Source organism: Balaenoptera borealis, assembly GCF_965194805.1.
Source record: "Balaenoptera borealis genome assembly, chromosome: 20".
Lineage (NCBI taxonomy): Eukaryota > Metazoa > Chordata > Mammalia > Artiodactyla > Balaenopteridae > Balaenoptera > Balaenoptera borealis.
Window position 1 is genome coordinate 11,867,307 of NC_138879.1, and position 23,920 is coordinate 11,891,226.

General features: G+C 61.0%; 3 protein-coding genes across 14 annotated transcripts in view; 1 reads left to right on the forward strand and 2 right to left on the reverse strand.

The window, feature by feature from the left end:
• Positions 1-395: 395 nt before the first annotated feature.
• On the reverse strand, positions 396-11,802 carry TEPSIN (TEPSIN adaptor related protein complex 4 accessory protein). 8 transcript variants are annotated; one of them, XM_082373588.1, is made up of 14 exons: positions 11,479-11,802; positions 9,501-9,573; positions 9,102-9,193; positions 8,840-8,933; positions 8,320-8,434; positions 6,625-6,692; positions 6,354-6,440; positions 6,167-6,238; positions 5,152-5,355; positions 3,991-4,168; positions 3,737-3,850; positions 3,532-3,610; positions 3,241-3,375; positions 396-2,262 (listed from the first exon to the last, which is right to left on the reverse strand). In XM_082373588.1, the coding sequence occupies exons 1-14, from the start codon at positions 11,524-11,526 to the stop codon at positions 1,702-1,704; spliced, it is 1,920 nt and encodes a 639-aa protein (XP_082229714.1). In that variant the 5' UTR covers positions 11,527-11,802; the 3' UTR covers positions 396-1,701. The 8 variants fall into 8 exon arrangements, with proteins under 8 accessions (XP_082229714.1, XP_082229708.1, XP_082229709.1 ...); XM_082373582.1 differs by having other exon boundaries at positions 5,161-5,355; positions 11,479-11,632; XM_082373583.1 differs by having other exon boundaries at positions 5,245-5,355; positions 11,479-11,631.
• Positions 11,803-11,818: 16 nt separating this feature from the next.
• Positions 11,819-14,434, forward strand: NDUFAF8 (NADH:ubiquinone oxidoreductase complex assembly factor 8). Its single transcript, XM_082373592.1, has 3 exons — positions 11,819-11,978; positions 12,133-12,243; positions 14,181-14,434. Exons 1-3 carry the CDS (start codon positions 11,895-11,897, stop codon positions 14,208-14,210), a joined length of 225 nt encoding a protein of 74 aa, XP_082229718.1. The 5' UTR covers positions 11,819-11,894; the 3' UTR covers positions 14,211-14,434.
• A 2,267-nt stretch (positions 14,435-16,701) lies between these two features.
• The window catches only part of SLC38A10 (solute carrier family 38 member 10), a 42,548-nt gene continuing 35,329 nt past the window's right edge, over positions 16,702-23,920 (reverse strand). The window contains exons 12-17 of one of the 5 annotated variants that reach the window (XM_082373580.1): positions 23,749-23,916; positions 23,099-23,551; positions 22,400-22,531; positions 21,187-21,210; positions 19,130-19,291; positions 16,702-18,836 (exon numbers count right to left, since the gene is read on the reverse strand). In XM_082373580.1, the coding sequence (XP_082229706.1) occupies positions 17,797-18,836; positions 19,130-19,291; positions 21,187-21,210; positions 22,400-22,531; positions 23,099-23,551; positions 23,749-23,916 (1,979 nt within the window). In that variant the 3' untranslated portion in view covers positions 16,702-17,796. Of the gene's footprint in view, positions 19,292-21,186; positions 21,211-22,399; positions 22,532-23,098; positions 23,552-23,748; positions 23,917-23,920 lie in introns of all 5 variants that reach the window. The other 4 variants (XM_082373579.1, XM_082373581.1, XM_082373576.1 and 1 more) reach the window with 4 other exon arrangements.

The window sequence follows — 23,920 nt, forward strand, 5'->3', positions numbered from 1 at the left end:
CCCGTGCTCCATGAAAGGCCACTGCAGTGACAGGCCTGCACACCACAACAAGGAGTGGTCCCCGCTCACTGCAACTGGGGAAAGCCCACACGCAGCAATGAAGACCAACGCAGCTTAAAAAAAAAAAAAAAAAAAAATTACTTAAGCTAGCCTATGAAGAAATACAGAACCCAAATCGTCCCAAATCTACTTAAGAAACTGAACTTCATAGTTAAAAACCTTGCAATTTAGAAAATTACAGGACAAGATAGTTCCACTGGGGAGTCCTTCCAAACATTTAAGGAAAAAATACCTGTCCCTGCTTTTAGAAGTCTCTCCGTGTGCCCCTTAGGGCCATCTTCATACACACACACACACAAAGATGGAAAATAAAAGAAAAAAGCAAACAGTGCAGCTTTGTGTGAACAGCAGTGTTTATGTAGGAGGTGTGACCCCAGGTCAACCCCAGTTCTTCCAAGAGTGACCACAGCCATTGCTCTGAGGTGGCTGTACACTCTGCAGGCAGTGGTCATGGCAGGGGGGAGCTGACATGGGTCACACAGGGACCCGATGCTGGAAAGGGCCCCATCCTGCTGGACGAGAAGGTGTGACGCTGCTTAGTACACCCCCCCTACCCCCGCTGAGAGAGGGATCTGAGCTCAAAGACCCAAGCAGTGGTTCCAAATCCACCCAAAAATCCTTGTTTCTGAGGGCAAGGCAGGCAGGGGTTTCCCCAGGGGACCCCGAGGTCAGCACTTGTAAGGCCCTGTGCCTGCCTGCTGCTATAGGAATTCAAGTCCAAATGGCCAGTCTCTGGCCAAGGAGACAGCGGGGACAGGGGGTAATGACTGAGGTGGCCCTGCGGTCCTCCTCTCAGGATTGTCGTCTGGAAACAGCAGAAGCTCGGCTGGGGGCCGGGCCTGGGCTCAGCCTGCAGATGGGGCCTGTCTCCCCCTGGTGCCCCTCTCTGTGTGCCCGTGAGGACCCTGGGGACTGAGGACAGTTCCAAGGGGTGTCTGGTCTCTGAGCTCGGTCAGCAGGCCTTCCCTCCCACGCCCTCCAGGCAGGCCACGCCATACCACCCACCCCACTGTCCTCCCTTAGGATCCCTCTGGCAAATGGGAAAAGCGGGCGGTGTACTCATCCTGCCAGACCAGATGGCTGTGAGGTGGGAGACCCGGCAGCCCAGGGCCCGCCAGCTGCCAGTCTCAGCGAGCACTCAGCTCCTCATTCTGTGCCCGTCCCGCCCTCCCTGTGTGTCCTGCGGGCTGCCTGGGGGGCTGCTCCTCGGCCATCACACCCACAGGGTGGGCTGTGGGGGGGGTCCTGCCCCCCAGCAGAAAAATGGGGAACCCACCTCAGGGACAAGGTTGGGGAGTAGCCCCCATGGGCAAGGACGACCCCTTCCAGCAGTGCCGGCCTGGCTCTGGCTGGTTCGTGGACTCCTGAAACATTATCTGTGTTTTACTGGTGGCTGTTCTCATCACTGGGTGGGCTGTCCACTCTGAGCTTGCCTGGCTGGGTGGCTGTCCGCACCAATGCCTCAGTGGGTGAGGGGAGGAGGCCAGAGGAGGGTGAGGCCGACTGCAGACACCTGAGGGGAGCCACTCTTTGGTGGGACACAGAGGCTGTGGGCACATGGGGACAGCACAAAGTCACAGGGTCCTAGGAGTCAGGGGCTGGGGGACACAGAGACTCTGCAAGTGGCCCAGGCTGACAAGATCATGAGTTTAAGAATGCGAAAGCTGATGGCTCAGAGCCAGAAGGCTCTTTTGCTGCCACTCTCTGTGACAGTGTCCAGGGAGCCTGGCAGGCTGGGAGGGGCTCTTCTGCAGCAGTCCCGGCCCCCACCAGGCGGGGACAGGCCACCAGTTCCATGCCAGCAAACAAGGAGTCACAGCTATCCCCGGGGCCCGGGTCAAGCTCTGGCCCTCCCTTTGCAGTGTCTGTGCCGAACGGGCCCCGCTCCGATCCAGCCCCCTGCTCTCTGGAACCTGCCAGTCTGGTCTTGGCCTCCCTGGCATCTGCATGGGCTGGAAGGGGGCAGCCGTCCAGGGAAGTCGGGGGCACAGGGCCGGGCTGCAGCCCCGATGGGGGAGCAGTGTCCTTGGGCGAAAACAGAGCTGAACTCAGAGGCTGCAGGAAGGCCTGGCCCTCGGTGAAAGGCAGGGTGTCGGTCAGCAGGTCTGACGGGCCCACACGGGCGACTGCGGGGCCAGGCTCGGCTGGGGGCCTCCGGGCAGGGGGCCACTGTCGGCAGGAGGCTTCAAAGTGTCTCAGGATCTGAACGAGGGAAGAAGAGGGGAATCAGTGAGGGCTCCTATGCTCCTCCAGGAATCTCAGAGGACAGGGCCCTGCCGGTTCCCTCCTCAATGCCACTGCCCAGAGCAGGGGGCAGGGCCGCTAGCCACTCACAGCTGTCCTCGTGTCATTCCCCCAACTGCAGCGCTCCTGCTCCCCACCCGCTGTCACACAAATGGGCACTTTCCCGGCATCGAGCTGCCGTGTGACCTGCCAGAGCGGGAGAAGCCCCCCGGTCAGGTGCCACACGAGCACCTGACACACACGTGGAGAGAACAGACGTGTCTAAACCCCCTGGTCGTTCCCGCCTGCCAGACTCCTGGGTCCTTCCCAGGTTTTAGAAACACCACCGTGACATGCCCACAGTGTGTTTCGTGTGTGACAGGTTTGCCAGTGCTTTGAAGAAAGGCAGTTTAGGGACAGGTGACTAAGGCTCTGAATCTTCAGCCACCACAGAAGAAACCAGAAGCCGAAGGATGCCAAGAGCGGGCGGAGATGCCGGGGCCTGGCTGCTGCCGAGGGGCCCCCAGCGAAGATTCCCGGGGGGCTCCCCACATTCATCAGTGGAAAGAGGACTCAGACGAACGGAACCCTTTCTGTCCTCCTGAAGCTGGGGACCTGGGAGCAGAGCTCAGACCCACGAGCTGTGACCCAGAGTGCAGAACAGAGGGAGAGATGCATCCAAGCAGTCGAGGAGGGCTTCCCACAGGAGACGAGCCATGAGGGAGAGCGAGTCGCCCGAAGGGCAGAGCTGCTGGGCAGAAGGGCAGGGGAGCATGGGGGTCCCAGGAACGGGAAGAGGCCAGGCCCCCGACCGCTGTTCTAAGGGCATGACCTGGCTCTCCTGTCCAGCAAGGGCAGGAGGGGCGGGTCTAGGGAAGGCAGTGGAGGGTGGGGGAGACGGTGTGGGGCTGCCGAGGTGTCCTGCGCCCACTTCTCTGGGTCCCAGAGGCTGCCCACCTTGGTGGCCTTGTTGGTCACGGGTCCGGGGCTGCCCACGCTGAGCTCCTGCAGCTGAGGCCGGGCAAGGAGCAGGACTCGCTCCTGGGAGAGCAGGTCGGTGCACCCGAGGGAGGCGATGGCACCCAGGGCTCTCTGTGGGGCGGGCTTGACGTCAGCAGGGTCCACCCCCAGGGAGGTCTGTATGGCCAGCTCCCTCCCTCCTCTCGGCACTCAGCCGAGCTGGGTGGTCCACCAGAATCCCGTGCTCACTCCCCCCTCACCCACCGCCGCCCCCGCTCCCCTCCTCACCATCTGCACGCGCTCGCTGGTTGCGCCCAGGTGGCGGACGAGCAGCTCCAGCACGGCCTCACAGTTGAGGAGTCCACACCTGCATGAAGGGGGCACCGGGCAGTGGGGCTGGGCCGGCAGAGCAAGAGGGGGGCGGTGTGCAGAGCCAGGGCGAGGGGCGGCGGGGGCGCAGGGCTGGGGAGCCTGCAGTGGGTCAGGGGCTCACTCTTTGACGAAGTGCTGCACCTCCTCTCGGCTCAGGAAGCAGTGCGGCCCCCGTGTCACGGCCCGGACCAGGCTCAGCTCCTGCTGGCAGTCACTCAGGGTCACGGCCTCGACCCTGTCGGGGGCACGCAGGTCAGGAAAGAGGGTGGGCTCCACCCATGCCAGGAGGGGTGAAGCCTTTCTGGGTCAAGTCTCCCCCATCGGGGTAGGACCCTGGAGCAGGGCAGGGAGGGGTGCCCTGGGGTGCTGGCTCACCTTTCTGCCAGGTCGCTGGGTGCCCGGCTGGCCCCTGAGGGGCTGTCACTGCCCGACGGACTACCTGAGTCTGAGGCCTTGCCCAGGTCGTCATTCTCCTGGGAAGAATCCTGAGAGTTTGGGCTGCTGTCCAGCTCATCCCAGCCGCCTCCGGCCTGCCCAGGCTGGTGTCTCATGGCTGGAAGAAACAGTGACCAAGGGTAAGACTTTTGTGGGCCTCTGATTGGCCCCATGTCCATCTTCCCGGGAGCCCTGGACGGGGAGACCCAGGGAAGGGCCTGGGGGCTGGGTCCCGAGATGTGGACAGGGTGGCCGCCTGGGCTCCTGCTCCAGGAAACACCAGGCGAGAGGAGACGGGGCAGAATGGGGCACATTCTGACTCAGGACCAGGGTGGGGGTCCCGCATGGGACACGCCTGGCCTGGAAAATGCAGGAAGCAGCGCCAGGCACCAGAGGCCAGGCGGGAGGCAGGATGCGCAGGGCAGCGGGCTGGGGCAGTGGGGCAGCGCCCAGGACAGCAGCTCTAAAATCCCAGTGAGCCCTGACATTCTTCCTTCGAGCGGGACAAATATGACAGCAGCTTCTGGGAAAGGCGGAGATCACAGACGGCTGCCCCTCCTTCCGTTCTTACGGCTCACCACTAGAACGCACGTGCCACGGAGCCTGGCCCCTGAGGAGGGCTTCCCGGTTGTCCCTGGGCCCTGATGGGCTGCACAGCCGCTTGAACGCGCTGGGTGAACGCACAAGAGCTGGGGCTGGGCTCCCGTCCCAGCTCAAGTCCTGCTTCTGTGCCTGAGCAGCTGGGATCCTGGGCGGACCCCGCCTTCTTGTGGGGCCTTACCACCCAAGCTCCCACCCAGAGCAGACTGACAGAGACGTCCAACAGTGTGGGGACAAGGTAGCCACCGCAGAGGCCCCAGGGAACTTGAGTCGCATGCGCGGCTGGCTCTGCGGGGGTTCCCACGTGGCCAACGGAGCGTGCTGGCTCTGAGAGATGTCGTGGGACTGGCAGGGTGTGGCTCGCACCCCCTCCCACCATGGGTGGGCTGCTTTCTTCCTCCTCCCCCATCAGCTCCGGCCTGGCCCGAACAGGTGACAGGAAGCCCAGGGCCCTGGGAGGGGGAAGCCAGACACCCCCAGTGGAGGAGTCTCGCTGGATACCTCGGGCACCTGGGCCGGCCCTGGGGAGAGGGTTCCTGGGGGTTGGGGGGCCGAGGCTGGCTGAAGGTGTCACAGCCGGCTGGTAGGCGTCACCTCGCAGAAGGGACCTCTGGGAGCTGGGGCTCTCAGGCCCAGGGCGCATGGCGCTGGCCACCATCTCTGCGGCCTTCTGGATGGTGGACAGGAAGGCTTCGCCCGCAGAGCCTGTACCAGAGACAGAGAGGAGACGGCACAGTCCCTCTCAGTCCTGCCCCGTTTTCCCAGGATGAGGTACCCCTGGCTGCTCCCTACCCAGGACTCGGGAGCAGGACACAAGCTGCAGTCACAGAGCAGAGGCCGTGTGGAGGGACAGCGTCCTTCCGGAAACTTCTGTGGTGAATTCACTTCAGTGCATCCTGGCCCCGAGGTACCTGGACGCTCGGCAGCTTACAGCAAAGCTGTGCCACTGGGCCCCCTGGGTCCCCGCCTCGGAGCCGGGGGGCACCTAAGGTGCTTGTCCTGAGAACCACAATCTCCGTGGCCGCTTAAGGAGTGCTCACGTCCAGGGCTGGAGGGCCTACCCACGTGAGTGCCCCATGGAGGGTGATCCGGTGGTCACCCCCAAATTAGGAATGGGCAGGGCCTCTGAGACAGACCCCCTTTAGGAATCAGAAGTGCCAGGGAACTGGGAGCCATGACCAGACAGTCAGCACAACAGCTTGACACAGCCCAGAGCCCATGAGAGGCTCACGTGGCCCTGCTGGGGCCTCAGGCTCTCCCAGCAAGCAGGGCCGGCACCGGGCCTGCTCTAAATCACCTCTGTCACAGACGGGACCACCACCCTCTGCCCTTGGCTCCTTGAAGGAGCCAGCGCTGGGGGCCCAAGTGCAAGGCTGACCCTCAGCCTGGCTTCTCACCTGTCGGTTAAACAGAGCGGCTGCACATGCCCTGCCGCCCCAGGGTGGGAGGGAAGTCAGTCGGGGGCGCACGGGCCCCGCCCACCCCGCGCCCGGCCCCTCACCCCCACAGCACTCACCTGTGTGGCCCCGTTCCTTGCTGTAGCCGAAGCCCTGTAGGGCGCTCTGGGGCCTGGAATGGGAGCCCATGCCTGCGGGGAGGTCCATGTCAGCAGCAGCGGGGACCCCCACCCTCAGCCCCGGATACTCAGGGGAGGAGGCCGTGAGCCCCCGCAGAGTGGAACCCGGTGATGGGGCTGGACGTACTTGCATACCTGCTGGAGGCAGGGCCCTGGGCGGCTGGGAGGGAGGCAGAGGTGACAAGGCGTCCGAGAACAAGGCAGCCCCCAAGTCCTAGACAGAGGCAGAGGACACTCAGCACCACCACACATCCGCTGTCCTCGCGCCCACCCCTCTGCTCTGCACCCCTGCCCCCTTCTCCTCTGAGGGCCACACACAGGCGCTCCCGTCCCGCAGCAGGAGTGGAACCAGAGTCCCGGGCGGGAAAAGCAGGGAGAGACCTGGGTCCTGGGCTCACCTGGGCAGCCGCCCGCACCTTCTGGTACAAGCTGTTCCCGTGGAGAGGATCCGGGGGTCCTGTGAAAACTGCGGGACAGAGGCAGAGGGGAGCAGAGCTGAGCTGGGCTATGCCAACCACCCCGAGGGGCCCAGCCTCAAAGCCCACCCCCGACACAGGTGGTGAGCCTCGGCCCCGCCCAGCCCCCCATGAAGCCCCTGCTCAGCACCACCCCCCAAGTCCCTGGGGGCTTCCTAAAGCACAGATGCACCACCGTCCCCAGGCCTGAGGTGGCTGTGCCCTCACAACCCCTCGGCTCCCCCTCGCCCACACCCACAGCGGCGAGGCTGCAATCCAAACTCCAGAACATCATGGGCTGCATCGCTCCCTGACCCCACTGCCGCCCCTCGCCTGAGCTCCTGCACCTGCGACCTAACTGCCTCCCCTCAACCCCTTCTCCACCCAGAGGCAACCAGAGGAGGCTCTTGTCCAATTCAAAACACTTAGAGCTTCCAGGGGCTCAAAGATGATAAAACTCAAGTTCCTTATCACGCCTGAAAAGTCTCCTGCTCACAAAACTTCAGATGTGGTAAATCAAATGAGCTTAAATCTCATTAAACCACTCCGGGCTCTCCCTGCCGCAGGGCCCTTGCACTAGCTGGAAACACCCTTATGCCTGGCTCCACCTCATCCTTTCAGAGCTGAGAGGAAGAGCGGGGCCTCTCTGTTTCCTCTGTCCAAACACATCTCACTTTTCACCCATCTGGTGCTGTCTCCACCCTGGCAGGCCAGCCCCGGGGTGTGCAGACCACGGCCCTGCAACCAGGTAGGGCGGGCACCTCCCTGCCGTCGTGCCACAGCTCCCACCCTCCCTGTGGGGCCCAAGCCTCGGATCGCAGGGGACCCCCGCCTGGCCCCCAAAGTAGGGCCGTCCTCTCTGTGTACCCTTCCTGCTCCCAGCACCATCTCTTCTCACAGCCTGTGCAGGCCTATCTGGGCACCCGTCCTCTGGGGGCAGTGCTCAGAGCTCAAGAGATTTTGGTGCCAACAGAAAACCACGGTTTGCTGTCCCCGTTCTGCTTCATCTGCCCTCTTTGGAGACCAGGATAGAGGTGACGTCTGGCACCAGCCATGGTCACATGAGCTGCCCAGCGGGACAGACCCATTCTGACCAGCTGGCTGGTGAGTATGAACCAGTCGTGCTGCTTCAGTGCACAAGCTCCAGGGAGCTAAGCTGTGACAAGTGCACCCCCAGCCCCCTGGACGCCTCTGGGCATCTGCTGAGTCATGGTCTGTGCCCGCTCCAAGGCCATTCCCTGTCTCCAAGGCGCTGGCATAGTGGCCCAGGGCCCACAGGCAGCCCAGCCCCACCCTGGCCTCAGTCCTGCCTGCAGTAAAGGGGGGACAGTGGATCTGGGGTGTGGGTGGGATAAGTCCCAGCACCTGGCGGGTGGGACTCACTCGCTAACTGCTGAGGGTCTCCTACAAGCAAGCAGTGGCCAAGGGACTCAGCCTCTCCATGGCACTGCCCTCTCAGGGACAGCTTGGCGGGGTGAGTTCTTGCCTGAACACCAAGGCCTTCCTGTTCAGTTCGCCCCACCTGAGGAGAAGACCTCAGGCCACGTCCCCACAAGTCCTTGTTAACAAGAGATGAGAGACGCACGGACACCTCCGGCCTGGGGGCGAGTGAGGGATGGGGCTCCACCCCAGACCCACCTGTCGCCTGGATCACGACAGGCCAGAGCCCCACCTCTCCCGACGGCCTCACCAGTCCCGTCCTCCCACAGCCCTTCCAAGAGCGGAAGGCTTACTAGGGCCCTGAGGAGCAGCCCTGGGGAGAAGAGAGAGCCCGTGGCAAGGACGGCAGTGCAGACGCTTGCCGAGCGCCCACCGTGTGCAGGGCACAAGGACAGGAAAGGTCCAGGCCGCAAGGGCCTGGCAGGGCTCACGGACAGACACCAGTCATTCTGCACAGTGCGGTGAACACAGGGGAGGAGCAGGGGGCTAAGCGCAGGGAGGGCTCGGAGGAGCCCCCAGCGGAGCTGGCCTGGCCCTGCGGGGAGGAGGGAGGGTCCTGCACGGAGGTGCTGACAGCAGAGGACAGGGTGGGCGGGGCACAGGGTGGGGAGCATGAGTAAGGGGTGGGGAAGCGGGGGCCCGGGTTAAGGGATCTGGCCAAGACCTGCCCTGGCCACCCTCCTCCCTGCACCTCCGTTGGGCTGTGCCGGCGCTGTACCTGCGGCTTCCTGGATGAAGGTGGGGTTGCGCTTAAGGATGAGCAGGAAGGACGAGGAGCCATGACCACACAGGTGCAGCATGATCTTCAGTACCTGGGGGAGCAGGCACGTGGGGCAGAGCTGGGCCCAAAGAGTGGCACCCCTCCCGACACAGCCACCCGCGCCCCCGGCTCATCCCTCCCCTCCAGCCTCACCACCGGGGGCAGGACTGGGCCCTAAACTAACCCCCAGGAGGGTCTGTGGAGCCGCTCACGGACTCACCTTGAGCTTCACGCGGCCAGAGCCGCTCTGCAGACGGCTCAGCAGGTACTCCAGGAGGCACTGGCTGCTGCCCAGGGACTCGTGGGAGATCTCTGGGAGGCGCTCGGTTAGGGAAGGGGCGAGCTGACCCTGGGCCACACAAGGCCGCTGGCCTGGGAGAGAAGCCAGGCCTTCCTGCCATCACGCTCCTTAGTGTGTCCCCGCAACAGGCGCCCACCCCAGGCCCTGGTTTCAGGAGCATCGGGCTTCTAGGGTCTCCTGAGCCCTGTGTCATCAGTAGTGTGACTTTCAGAGCCTGCTCACACCCAGCTACTATGGTAAAGGAGCCGTGGCCCGCTCAGGGTAGAAGCCCAGGAACCCTGCTCCAGGGCCCCCACATGTGTCCACAAGGAAGGATACTGGTGATCTCCTCAAACAGGTAGCCTGGACATGGGACGTCGTCATCCGACGTTCCCTTCAGGAGAATCGGGAGCTGAAAGGGAGGGAGAGCCCTGCCCACAGTGAGTGGCCATGCACACAGGGGGCCCCCGGCCACCAAAGGGGCCACCCATTCCTGAGAGGGGCCACAGGAGCCCTCGTTCTCGGGGCTCCTGGGGGTACCAGTCTCCACACATCTCGTTGTTGGCATGCCACAGGGTGAGGGGACCCAGAGAGGACAGCTATGGTCCTACTGGCCACAGGAAGCCTGCAGGAGCCCCCCCTTGTGGAGGTCAGGATGAACACCTGGGAAGAGGAAATGGGTGGTGGTCTCCATGGTAACAAACCCTCTGGGTCAGGATTCGGCATGGGCCCCAGACCCCTATGCTTACAGCTGCACAACTTAAAACCACCTTTAGTTTACCTACTTACTGACTGGCAAAAAAAAAAAAAAAAAGCCCTTGGGGTCAGCCCCCTTCCCACTTCCCACACAGGGCACTGGGAAGATTGCATTTTTCCAGAACACAAATCAGCAAAGTGACATAACCATTCAGCCTGACCGACCCACAGCTCCACTTCTATGAAGGGACTCCACGGAAACAACCCAAAGCAAGAACAACCAACTTAGTTGTGTGTCTCACGTTTACCTGTTAGCACAAACGCCTTTACATTAAGAGCTGACTCAGCACAAAGACGTATAGCTTATAGGGATAAAAACCAGAAACACCTGTTCCACATCATTGAACATCTGGGGGGGTACGAGCCTCAGTGTAGACAGACTTCAGGTGCACTCCATGAGGCGATGGCCACAGAAACGGTTTGCCTGAATGTCACATGAGGCTGTGTGTACACACTGCTTAGCTATTTGTCCACCAAGACCCAGAGGGGAGCTGGCAAGGTCTGCAGAACCGTAGAATGTTTGGCACGTAGCGAAATCTCTGCTCAAGAGAACTGACTGGGCTTCTGGCAGCACGAGGGTGAACCTGGCATCCCCCCACCCCCATCCCCACCGCCTGCCTGAGGAAGCTCGAGGTGCCAGGAGAATTTACTGTTCATTCTGGTCTATACCTGGTGACAGACCCCAACCTCCCTTTTTTGACCCTGGACATTGGGCTGGTTCAGGGTCATTTCAGGAGCATTTTCTAAGAAGAACCTACAATTGTGAACACGGACCTCCTACAACTCGGGAGTATCTTTCTCAAGGACGTGAAGGCCACTCCTCGAAATGTAACCACCAGGAAGGACAGGGCCTGTCTCCCAGTCGCTACGGGACGATGGGATCCTAGCTTCTGTAACCACCAGCTATCAGCACAGCAGCCGGTATCCCGTGGACACTGCCCAACTGCCTATAATTTTTCACTTGAGCTCCACCCTTCCCTCCTTCTGTCCTGAAAACTCTCAGTCCTCTCTGCACAATTTGGAGTGGAGCTCAGGGCTTCCCCCACTGCCTGAGCCACTGAATAAAAGGTTTTCCCGTTTCCCGGACCAGTGTCTGGTTGTGTTTATCTTGGACAGAATTTGGGGTCACTATATTTCCTTTCCTGTAAGGCTATTGATATTTTAAGTTGGGTAAGAAAACAAAAATTGGCGTCCCACAGCTCTCTTCTCCAACTTGGATTTTGTTCAAGGGGGGTCTCACTGTCCCCAGTGGACCTGACAAACGGGTGGCCTGACCTGCCCCCTCAACGTACGTGCTGTGGGGTCCCCCAGCTTTGGGAGGGGCCGAAGAGTAGGAGGGGAGAGGAGGAGGGGTCTGGTGTGTAGGAGGGGACGGAAGGGGGTGGAAAAGAGGAGAGAGAACAAGTGGGAGGGGCCGGGGGACGCCGAGCTCAGGAGCAACTGGAGAGCCCGGGGCGCGGGGACGCCACGAGGGTCGAGCGGAGCCAGGGAGGTGGCCGGCTCGGGCCAGGGGCGAGGCCAGGAGGCGGCGCGCGGCGGGGCCGGGGCCCCCCGCACTCACCCGGTGCAGGAAGCTCAGGCGGTCCCGCAGCGGCACCGTGACCGCCATGGTGCCGGTCACCTTCCGGCCCCGCCCAGCTCCCGCCAGGCCCGAGCCCCTTCCAATAACTGCGCGGGTCTGACCCCGCTGGCCAATCACTCGCGTGAGGCGGGCCCTGCGGCTGACTTCGGGAAACAATTTGCACGTGAACCAATCCAAAGTCCAAGGACAAAGACAGACGAAACCGCGAGCCAATTGCAAGGCTCTGGAACACCAGGAGCGGTTCCGGAGGAGAGGAGGAGGCGAGGGCTGAAGCCTGGCCAATGACAAAGCGCAAGAAAGGTTGTGGGCGGAAGCGCCGACCTATCAAGCTGTTGGGCGCCGGAAGAGGCTGGACCTAAGATGGCGGCGCCCACGGGTGCCAGGAAGAGCTGCTCATGTCGGGGAACGGAGCGGTGTGGGGTCGCGTGCGAAGCCGCCTCCGCGCCTTCCCCGATCGCCTGGCGGCCTGTGGGGCCGAGGTGCGGAGCCGTCAGGCGGGGCAGGAAGGGCCGCGCGGGGCGGGGTGCGGGCTGGCGGGGTGGTGGTGACTGGGGAGCGGCGGCGGGGTCTGCCCGGGTGACTGGCGGGCGTGGGGGCCGCCGCGACCCTCGCCCGTCCCCGTCCCGCCCCCAGGCCGCGGCCTACGGCAGGTGCGTGCAGGCGTCCATGGCCCCGGGCGGCCGCTTGAGAAAGGATCTGTGCGCGCAGGAGTTCGAAGCCTTACGGAGCTGCTTCGTTGCCGCGGTAGGTGGGCGCCGGCCCCGCCCGGGGAACAGACCCTCGGAGGCTGGGACCCACGTGCCCGCGCGGGACCTCCGGCTTCCTTTCCTTCTGGGTGCGGTGCTGGGCGCCAGCAAGTGCTTCAGACGCGGCACACCCTCCATCAGCCGGTGCGACCCCCGCCGCCACGGAGCTCGCGTGCCCGGGTCCGTCAGGTTGGGGTAACACCACTCTCAACGTGTACCCGCCAGTGCCTAGTAACCCTTTGCGGGACTGTTGCTGGTGGGGGGTCCCGGCCCCTGCTGTCTTAGTTTCTCTGTGTTTAGGACCCCACGTGTGTGCTGTGCGTGGGCAGTTACAACCGGGCACCCCCGACCCCCCCCTTCCTTTCGACTACCCCATTTCACAGAGGGTGAAAGGAGAAAAAACGAGTGTATCTTAGGTTTGTTGTCATGACCAAGGTTACAGAGGCTGAGAAGTCCCCCACCCAGCCGCGCTGGTTGGTTCTCACTGGCGCAGAAGCGGGGTGTGGTGACAACAGTGTGTTCCTTCTCTTGGCTCTGGACTCAGTTCTGCTTCTAACCGTTCCGTAGCAGGTGGTTTCTGTTTCTGAGCTGTGGCGTTTTCTGATCCTCATCTGATCAAACGCTATGCCAGTGAAAATAGGCACTGTGCACAAGTAAAGATTTATGGTGTTGTGTTTATGCACTTATTATAAAGGATGGGGAGGAAGTAGGGTTGGAAGAGACCCACACCTGACCAAGGGAGAGGAGCTCTCTGGGGAACCGAGATGGGAGTTCCAGTCTCTCAAGAGGAGGGTGTGGAGACTGCCTGTAATGAGGCTTTAACACAGGGTTTTGAGCTGGTGCCCAAGGTGTCACGGCCTTGGGTGCCCCTCACTCAGTGGGTCTGGGGTGGGCCACGATGCCAGTGGTCAGCTCTGTTCGCCAGAGCTGCTGATCTCGAGAACTGGACCCGAGAGGGGGCAGTTGGGTCAGCCTGGCAGAATTCAGGGAATCCAAGGATGTTCCAGGATGGCTGAGAATGCGTGGGCTATCCCTCATTTCCTGGAGGGCTCAGAGAACTCCTTGCACCTTCCTTGCCATCATTGTGGCTGGGACGTGTCACCTCAGCCCTTGTCACCAACCTCTGATACGGCGTGTGCCCTTCACCCAAGCTGCATGTGTCCCTTGGACTTGCTTCCTGCCTCTTGGCAGCTTCCCTGCTTTACTTAGAGTGTTCCCTTGGGGAGGGGACAAACCTTCATTCTGTGGTCGCTGGTTGGAAGGATTCACATGTGAGATAAAGATCACACACTTCTGGCCACGCTAGGCTTTTCTCTACCGCCTGTGGTTAGTCAGGAATCACCCGTTACAGGTATCTGGTCATCTGTGATTCCTTACGCTCCTTTGTCCTGCCCCTGGGAGCATGTCGCTGCCTCTCGTGCCATTTTCCGCTGAGGGTGACCTAACTGCAGGCCCTGGGCACTGGAAGCTCAGAACAGGGAACCTGGGGGTTTCTCACCTAAGAACACAAGCCGGTGAACCCATTTTTGCCCACTCTGCCTGGACCCTGAGACTCCACGGGGCTGAACGAGGAGGCAGAGGGTTCTGGGCGCCACTTCCAGCTCCGTCCCTGGGAGCCCTGTCCCTAGGCAAGTGTTTCAGCATCTCTGACCTCAGAGTTTCCTCTAGAAGGGGGAAAACTAAACGTAACTCGTTGGTGGCCCTGCACAGTGCCTGGCACAGGTGGGCATGGCTTTGAGGCCACAGAGCAGGTTGAGCTCCGTGGCCTGTGGAGGTGGGAGCAGAGACCCAGCCCCAGGGGCCCCCTGCTGCACATCCACGGCCAGGCTCTTTGTAAGTTATTTGCCAGAAGATGGCATTTGGTGTGGTAGTTTTCTTACTTTAGAGCCACGTCTAACTTGAAAACCCATTCAGACAAAGAACTTTCTCTTCCAGGCCAAGAAGACCCTGGCAGGAGGCCGTTAGGAAGGACTGCGAGCTCCACTCCACGTCCCCGGGTGTGTGGTGGTACTGATGGCTCCGAGGGGCAAATGTCTAAAACCTCAAAAGCTCTTGGGGCTAAAAGGACTGGAAACACGTTAGGCGAGTGCGGACAGAGGGGAATGGGTTTTCCAGCCTTGCTCACTTAAGGATTTGGGGGAGAATAAGATGCAGTGAACCCACAATAAAGACCAGATCAGATGCTGCAAGATCTATTTTGTCGTCTGCAGGGTGAGCGCGTGGGCCATAGAACACCCTGCCTCTCGAGTCTCATTTTTTAAAGAATTCTCACCCAAGGCCTGTCGTCTGAGTCTAGCAAGGCCTCTAGAAGTAACTACCGATTTACAGCACGGACCAAAGAGAGAAGAGCGACACCATGAGGGAAAGGTCCCCGCTGTAGGAATCTGATACCGATGGTTTTTTCAGACTTGGAGAGGAAAAAAGGCGGGGGTTGCTCTTCCAGACTAAGGCATGAGTCGAGGGAGGGTCCGGTTTAGGAACCCAGTAGTGAGACCCTCCCCATGGGGTCGCCTCCCCACCCTTCTGCAGCCTCTGGAGTCCAAGCCCAAGCCCATCCCTGCCAGGCTCCTGCTGGCTCTGGTTCCGCCTGTCATCCTGAGATTAAGGTTAGGCCGCAGCAGCGCCCCTCCCAACCTGCACATGCGCAGTCCAGGGAGACCTGGCAGGACCCTGGTGCCATGGCCTGAAGATTCCAAGGTCCTGAGTACCGCCTGCTGGGCACGTGGGGACTGTGCTCCCAGAGCCCCCTCCCCGGGGTGTGGAGGTCACACTGTCCTCTGGCTCCATCCAGGCCCTGGCATCCCAGAGCCTCGTGCCAGGGCACCCTCGCCCTGAGCCCTGGAGCTGTTTCCTCTTGTAAACGCTCCTCCAGAATCAGCCCGACTTTTCCCCAGGTGGTGAAACCCCTCATCTCCTGAGACATCATCCCAGTGAAATGCAGTTCCCAGGGTGGCCTCGGAGGGGAGCCACATGCTGTTCAAGGGCTTCAGGGCTGTTAGAAACTGTCCCGCTGGGCAGAGTCACATTTCACAGTCAACACTGGAATTCAGGACCAGACACCGATGACACGACCCCCATCCCTGCCGGGGGGGACGGACCCACGGATAGGCTGAAGGCCGAGGGGAGGAGTGGGCCTCCCCACTTTGGCGTCCACCTGGACCTGGTATCTATGCCCAGCAAGTGCTTCCGGCCTGAGGATGGCCTTCTCTTCCTGATCCTTCGTGACCTTCGACAGCCTGCTGGCTAGAGCTTCCAGCATCTCTGCTGGGCACAGGTGCTCTGGCCCCTTCCAGAACTGTCCCGCCGAGTGCTCTCTCCTGCCATCCCTTCAGACTCCAGTTCATGGAGGCAGGTGAAGCCGCCACCCCACGTCTCAAGCCTAGGGCTGCGGACGTGGTCCACTGACCGGGCCAGGCCGCTCACCACACACTGAACTCACCTCGCAGGCCTCCCCAGCTCCCCTCCCCAAACTCAGTCTGTCTTCAAGACTGTATTTATTGAAGGGAATTCAACCAAGTTGTGTCAGGATGCAGGAAAGATGGTCTCTGCTGCTGCTGCAGCTGCGTCACCATGTGGAAGTCACCCCGTGCGGCTCTGTACTCTCCGCCTGTCTTGACCTTGGGCCGAGAGCTCAGCTGCACCAGTGGAGGCAGTACACAGCCTCGGCCTTGGCTTATTCCTACCCCGGTCTGGGCTCAGTGGCCCTGCTCTCGAACAGGAGCGTGGATAGGGTGCTGTCCCAGTCACCCAGGCCAGCATGGCCCCGTGTCTGCCAAGTGTAGCTGCCAGCACAGAAGGTCGCCCACTGGTGGCCCAGTGTGCTGCTCTGGCTGGGACCCTTGGCCATACCTGCCAGCCATGGGACCCAGATGGAGGAGTGGTCTGTGGTCAGAAAGCAAAGCACTGTCCCAGGGCCCTTCCTAGCTCCCTGCATTACTGGTAATGGTGACCCCACCCAGAGGTCTGCCCAGATTCTAGGGAAGATTCGGGTTCCTTTCCCAAGGGGCTGCCGACTGGGGAGGGAAGTGGAGCTGAAAGCCAGGAGGCGAGAACAAGCATTAACTGGGACAGAGGACCCTGAGTGTCAGGGTGTGTGGGGATGGCAGGCGGCAGCAGAGGCCCTGCACTGCTGGTCTCACCCTGGGCTCGGGCCACCCTGCTCTAAGGAAGAAGTTATCTTGGCAGAAGGAGCAGGAGGGTGGTGTGACCTCCAGAGGACACGAACACTGGGTCAAGGTAAGACATTCAGGTAAAGAGGACTGGAAACAAAGTCCCACTACAAGACCTTAACAAATGGAGTTCCAACCTGACGGAAACTTCCACTGAGCACAGTTTGTTTGGAATTGCTTTTAGTTAAGAATGGAGGGTGGGAAGCACTGAGACCCGGCCCCCTTTCACAGAGCTTCCTTCTATGTGAGCAGTGCCTGGGGTTCATGGGGAATCAGCTTGGCCTCCAGAAGATTCCACTCCTTTTATTACTCATTTCTAGTCTTCAAGATGACACAGAAATTACAGTAAACAATAAAAACCATTTCAAAAGGCGCAGGGGAGGAGAGTGACCTGGGGCCGAGGCTGGAGCTGCCACATGCCCTGGGCACCCCTGGCCAGTGGTCAGCGAGTGGCCCACCCATGGACCCCTCGGGGGCAGGGTCTGGAGCTGCCCCTACCCCCAGAGGGGAGCGAGGCACACACAGCACAAAGCAGGTGAAGGCCCCGGGCTTGCAGTGGGACAGCCTGGCATACTTTCCGGGTCACCTGCTGACCAGCCTCAGGGGTCGGGGGTGACCATCGGCCTTTCTGCCCCTTGAGAACAAAGTACAGCACGAAACACCACAACCCTCCCAACAGATGAGCAGGTGCCAGGGGTGCAGACTCGGGAGAAGCTGCCCCGGAAGAAGTGAGAAGCAGCCTCTGCCGGCTGTGTACTCCCATCCCCACACCTGCAGGTCTGGCACCCAGCTGAGGCTCCGAGCACGTGTCACTGTGGGGTTTGACGGTCATGGCTTATGTCTGTGTTATGGGGTCCTCTGGGTGATTCACCTCCGCACCAACCGCACTAACCAGATGTCAGTGGTGTGTTGTTACTTTTTAAATCTCACAACCACTCGATTGGGAGACCAGAGTATGCAGAGCAGAGCTCCAGGGCAGAAGCAGTTGGACTCACAGGCCCGCCCAGCCTCTGAGACTTGAAGCAGCATTTGCTGTGAAGAAGGGTAAAGGCAGAAGCATTTCCTCAGGTTTTGTACGACACTCACAGAGAACATCAATAAAGAAGGTTCAGGGTAACAATACCCGTGTGGCCGGTGGCGGGTCACGTTTCCTGGGTCTCAGCGAGTGGCTATTTCTCCTTGAGGCCACCTTTTCTCCCAGTGGCCTCAGGGAGCTGAGTCACCGGGAAGTGTAAGAGGAGAGAGGGACGGCAAAGCCGGTTTGGAAGCAGGGTGCAGCTGGAGAGCTGTCAGACTCCACCCTGGGCCTGACTTCCAGGACTTCGTGCCCACCGTGGTCCAGGTTCACCGGCTGACAGGGAGCACTGTGGCCTTAATGGGGCTCAGGGCTCCTCCAGGGCCCCGGGCAGCTGTTTGATCTGTCGGCCTGGGACCACTCGCAGGGCGCCCCCCGCGGCCTGGTGCAGCTGGGTCTCCAGGGCACTGCGGAGGTCATTGACCTGCACGTCAGGCAGGGGGTTGAAGCTGATGATGACCCCGTCCTTTGGGGCTGGCCCCACATCTGCACGAGGAGCCACGTCCCGCCGTCTCCTCCGAAGGTCAGAGCCGGCCTGGACTTTCAGGTCCCGGTTGGGTTTGGCGTTGTCTGGCTTCTGATCCCCCAGCATGGCTGGTTTGGGCCCGAGCTCAGGGTCCGGCCTCTGCTCGGGCTCTTGGATGGCGGCGTCCTCCCTGGGAGCGGGCACGTGCTCCTTCCTCGCCTCCTCATGACCACCCTGCTGCCCGCCCTGCCCTCCGGCAGAGACAGCCCGTTGTTCCGGCTGATGTAACACGGCTTGGGCCCTAGGGGCTGCTCCCCCCGACCTGCTGGACAGGCCTCCGGGTGCCCGGTCTTGGCTTGCTTGCTGGGACTTTACCTGAGGGGCCCCAACTGCTGCCCCCGCCCCCAGCACATCTGCCTCCTGAGCGTCTGCGCCAGTGGCTGCCTCCTCCTTTCCAGACTTCTTCCTTTCGTGGGAGCCTCCACCAAAAACATTCCGACTCTGCCGGGGGATGTCTCCAGCGCCGTGCTGCTCTGGGATCCCGGGTGCCCTGGCGGGGTCCAGCACAGGGACCCGCTCCTGCACGCCAGCGTCCACGGCCTCGGGCACAGCGCCCTGCCGGCCTTCCCTCGGCTCAGCCTGGGCTGCCCGGGGCTGCAGGTCAGCGCCGCCAGGGGGCGCAGCCGGGGCTCTACCCAAGGCCCCCTCGGGCTTCTCCACAGAGTGTTGGCTGTGCCCCTGGGGAGGAGCGGGGGGACGCCCAGGAGCACCGGGCACAGCTCCCAAAGGCTGTTGTGGGGGACGCTCTGCCATCCCCACGGCGTGGGCCTCCTGCTCCTTACCTCTGGGCCCGGCCACCCCCAGCTCAGGCTGCATGTCTGCTGCAAATGAAGTCAGTCACCGGTTTAGCCACAGAAATGAGCAGAAGCTACCAATGCAGGGACTAAAAGAACCCAGCTTGCCAGCAATCAAGGAATAAGAAACATGGCTTAAATTTGCCCAGCAGGACTCTAGGCATGGAGCCACAGACCCAACTGCGCAGGGACCCCCGGACACTCTGGTGTTGGTGCATTAAGTGACAACCCCTCTTCCCCGAGCAGACGCAGCAACTGTCCCCTGCCCTGCAGGCCCAGCCCCCTCCCCCTGCCGCCTCCCCTGGACTTGCCGTCCTCGCCGTCCTGGCCATCCTGCCTCTGCTGGTGGATCTCCTTATGCTGCTCTTCGATCACTGCAAGCAGCTTCTCCTGCTGGTCCAGGAGGCGCTTCTGCTGCACCTGCTGTTCCTTAATCACTTGCAACAGAACGGCATGGTCCAGCATCTCCGCCCGGCCAGCTTCTGGAGTTTGGAAAACACACGCAGTCAGAGCCTGAAGGCTGCAAAGGCGCTCTGCTGGGCCGAGGGTGACATGATGCATGCAGCAATGCCAAGGTGGCCTCTGGGCCCCTCCACCCCCGGGCGTTCCTCTCCACCTGGCTGAGCTGGCGCCCAGGCCACCCTGGGGCACAGCCATCGCCTCTCTCCAGCGACCAGACACCCTTCCTACTGCTTCACTCCCACAGCGGCTCAGCGGTTATGAGAGCCAAGGGAGAGGTCACGCGCCATAACCACAATGATGGTGATCTGGGCTGGGTGACCTAAACTATGAACTACTCTAAAAAAGAACATCAGTGCTTTAAGAAAATTTCCTCCAAGGTGAAAATTTTAAAAACAAACAGAACCATCTTCCTCTTCAGCAGAGACAAGAGCTGGGACCTCAGTGAGATGGGGGCTGTGACAGTTTTCCCACTGGCCCCACCTCCCCCAGGAAGCTGGCTGCAGCTGGCACGGGAGGAGCGCCAGGTGAGCTAGGGGCAGGCCGGGTGCAGCAGGTGTGTGTAGGAGGGCCCCGCACAGACTGTGGACCAAGAGGAGGCCCTGAGGCTGGACACCTTGGGTGCGGAGAGCTCACACTGCACTACAAACACCTCAGCGCTGGGTCAGTTCTTTACCGCCAGCAATCTGGGTTTAAGTAACTTTTACAACACGTATGTCTTTAAACAGGAAGCTTTGAAAGATGATGTAACTGTACAGGTTGTCAGATGTAAAAGCTCAAATCCAAAGAAAGAAGAACATTTTGTGAGTGGTGAGAGCTAACACCCCAGCGAGGGCCCCGAGTGCCGGGCACACGCAGATGTGCTTTGGCTTGTCCTCCCCAGTGGCAACCTGTGACCCGCCAGAATAGGGTGGGGTTGGCCTTCTGTCAGGGACTGCCATGGCTTCTCCCCTGCAGAGGCCGGTGCCAGGACGTGCAGGCGGGCAGGCCCGTGAAGAACATGCTGAGGCCGACCACAGGGAGGACAGGTCCCTTGGCCAGCCCAGGAGCTCCAGCCCCCTGCTCCCCACCAGGCACACATCCAGACACCCTAAGGTGACCAAGATGCCTGCCTGAGAAAGCCCATGTTCTGTGGATTGGCTCGTGGCTCTGCACACCCCCTTTAGACAAGGGATGTGCACAATGCCATCCCACAGGGTTCTAGACCAGCTCCCTTGGCCATGGCCATGCTGTCACCCTGGGTGCCCGTGGCTCATGACCACCTAATGGTCCCACGTGCTGCCAATACCACCTGTCCCCAGGGAGGGTTCCTGAGGAGCAGGCCCCCTGCCTCACTGGCTCCTCAGAGGACCAGCCCTGGACTGAGGCTGGAGGAGGGGGAACTGCACCATGTCCAGCCAGAAGCAACATGGGACAGATGTGAAGCAGAGTGGAGGTGACAAACTGAGCCCCCAGCCACAGCCCTGCATGTGGCTCTGGGTTCCTGCCCGGCCCACCAGGACCACGGGGACCAGGCTCGTGGATGGGATGAGAGCTGCACGGATATTAACATACACGCAGAGCACGTTAATACCAGGCCATGCACATGGTGGAAGTCACACACAGGCCCCGCCCCGCCTCTGGGGGAGCCCAGGCGCTCACAGGCTGCACCTGGCTGTCCTCTGGTGACAGTGGAGCCCCAGCAGGGCTAAGAGGGACCAGGGTGTCTGTACAAGAAGGGAGTGGGCTGGGGCATCAGGGGGACCCCACCTGAGGGGCTGTGGCTGAGCCGGGGTGGGGGGCAGACCGTGTGCGGCTCCCGGTCTCTGCCTCATGCGCCCCATGTGAGGCGCTACTGGATGCGGGGCCCACACCATCTGCTCCCGCGTCTCTAAACCCCCCCAGACGCATTCACTGTGAAGCTCCTCCCGACTCCTACCTGCCACCATCTTTCTGATTTCAGCTGTGCGTCCCATTGAGAGGCGTTTGGAGAAAGGCAGAATAGGAAACCATGAAAGTTCTTTTCAGAAACGAAAAAGTCAAAGAATCAAACAGGCTTATTAGGTAACAGATTATAAGGACCAGGACCAGTAAACAGACTGAAACCAAAGACAAAGTAACATGCGGAATTCCCACAGCTCCCGAGCTGCAGGAAACCCCAGGACCCTTGGCTCTGCCTTCCTAGCCTTGGTGTGCAGAGGCTCGGCTCGCATCCCTGCGCAGTACTCTGGGCCAGCTATCCCGAGGCTGCAGGATCCGCTGGGAAGCAGCTCATGGGGCAGCAAGGCACGAGCATCCCATGAACCCACCCAAGTCTGCTGTACCGCCATCCCCACGCACAGACCAAGACTCCCAGAGCACAGAATGAAACACCCAGGGGCCGTTCTGTGGACACTGCTACAAAATATGGTGACACCGCGGTGACTCAGATTGGGCGGGGACCAAAGAAACCAGGATGGGTGATCATTCGCTGGGACGGCCGCCACCACCTCTAGTGCAGGGGCAGTGCCCATCCAGGTGGGCCCACGAGGAGGGTAGTCAAAAGCCAAGAGCTGGGAGCACCCCAAAATGGGCACGAAGGTATGGAGGAGGATGCAGAGCAAGTTTTGTTCACTGGAGAGAAAAGATAAGATGAGCTTTCGCTTTGGGACAGGTGCTGGGTCTTCACTGCAGGTGGACACAAATGTCCCCCCCTCTCCCCCACCCCTGCCCCAGCTAAGACGAAGGGGTGGGAGCCACTGCCACAGGGTTGGGGGGAGCTAAGACAGCAGTGAGTCACCAGCCCTCCCACCCTCACTAATGCCCCCACACCGGGCCGACTTGTTGGAAATATTAGCATATCTATTTTGAAATGAGATCCAAATGGTAACAGAAAGTCACGTGACAGAATTTTTTTTAAAAAGGGGGAGAAAAGGAGATAGAAAACGTTCCTAGGAAGGTGAGAAAGGAGTAGAAAAGGTTGTTAGTGGGCAGGGGAGCTATTTAAGATCTTTCCTCAGCAGGAAACTGGCAAGTGCAGAGGCTGGGGCCCTGCAAAGGCCCCCAAGACGATGGGCACCTGTGGCTCCTTCCCTACATCACTCCGCTTCTGGAAGGAAGGGGCAGGTGTCTCCAGGCCCCCGGAGGATGCAGAGAGAAAGCGAAGGCCTTACCCTCCAGCTTGCTGCCCGCGTGGTCCCCGGCGTGGTCCCCGCCCTGTCCCTCCAAGGTCCTCTGCTCTCGAGGTTCTGCTTGCGGCACTGCCCCTGGGCCTGGCTTCTCCTCCGAGAGGGGAGCCTTCCCACCTGCACACACGGCAAAAACTCAGGAGGCTGGCAGAAGACTCAGAAGAACGTAGAGAAGGGACAAGAGGAGGCAGATGTTTCCTAAAATCACCCTCCACGTTGCCCCTCCTTCCCCTGTGGCAGTGTATACTCAACCTGATGAGTACCAAAGAGGTAATAAAAAATATTTAACATGTCATAGGCTGGCGGCAGGGAGCCAGTGTTAACTACCTTCGCCAATTAACATGCAGGGACCATCCTCAGCAGCTCTGAGACGGCAGTTAACAATGCACCACCCACCCGTCAGGCCTGCGCCGCACCCCCGTGTGTGTGCCCAGGCACCCCGTGTGTGCCCAGACACACAGTACTAGCTCAGCACCTGATGTTTATGGGTCTGGCAAACAAGTGTGTGACAGATTGATCAGAATAGCTGCCAAGCCCCCGACAGCTGCAGAAGGGCTGCTACACGCACATGCCAATCTTGCGAGAAAAGAAAGGAAGGCAGTGGGACAGAAGTGAGGATGGTCAGCTTCTCCTGCCCCCTCCGCAGCCTCTCCCAGGCCCCACATGGAAGGAGCCCACACCCACCGTGCTCGTTCTTCTCCACCAGCTTGCCCATGGCCCCCACGGCATGGCCGGGCAGCAGGGCACCGTCTGCTCTGGCCCCTGCACCTGCCACCAGGACGTCCTGCCCCTCAGGGAGCACTGCCTGGGGCCCTGGATGCGCACCCCTGTCGCCCAGCCCCAGGTCCTCCTTCAGGGGCTCAACGGCTGGCTGACCATTTTCTTCTGGAACCTTCTGGGGATCTTTAGGAAGACCACCCACTGCCTCCAAAGCCTGGTCCTGTCTGGGTCTCTCTCGTTCTGAATCCAGCAGTGGTGGCACCATCTGACCCTTGCCCCCCAGAGCCCTTTCATCCACACGTTTGGACGGATGCTCCTTCTCCAGTCCTTCTGGGTCTTGACCTTCGTCCACCACCACCTTGTCGTGAGGGACTGGGGGTTCATGGCGGTGGGCCTCGCCCAGAGGTACTGCAACTCCTGGAAGGAGATGGCCGAGGTGGGGGAGTGGGCGGGGGTGGGGTGGGGGGTGGCCTGGCCTTCCCTCCCAGGGTGGCCTTCCCTCTCCAGGCCTGTGAACTGAGCTCGTTCCCGACCAACCACGTGACTGATGTCCAGCTGAGGTCCCTCCCCCGTGGACACCACCCCCCAACCCCCCGCCCGGGCCGTCACAGCACCTTGACCAGGGCGATCCAGCTGTGCCTCCTCCTGCTTCTCCTTGGCGTCTTCCCTTGGGGGCACATTCACGGGGCCCTTAATCTGGGCCTGCTCCATCTCATCTTTCTCATTTGGCAGCTTCGGCTTATCTCGGCTGTCCTCGGCCACGTCCACAATTGGATTCTGGCCTGT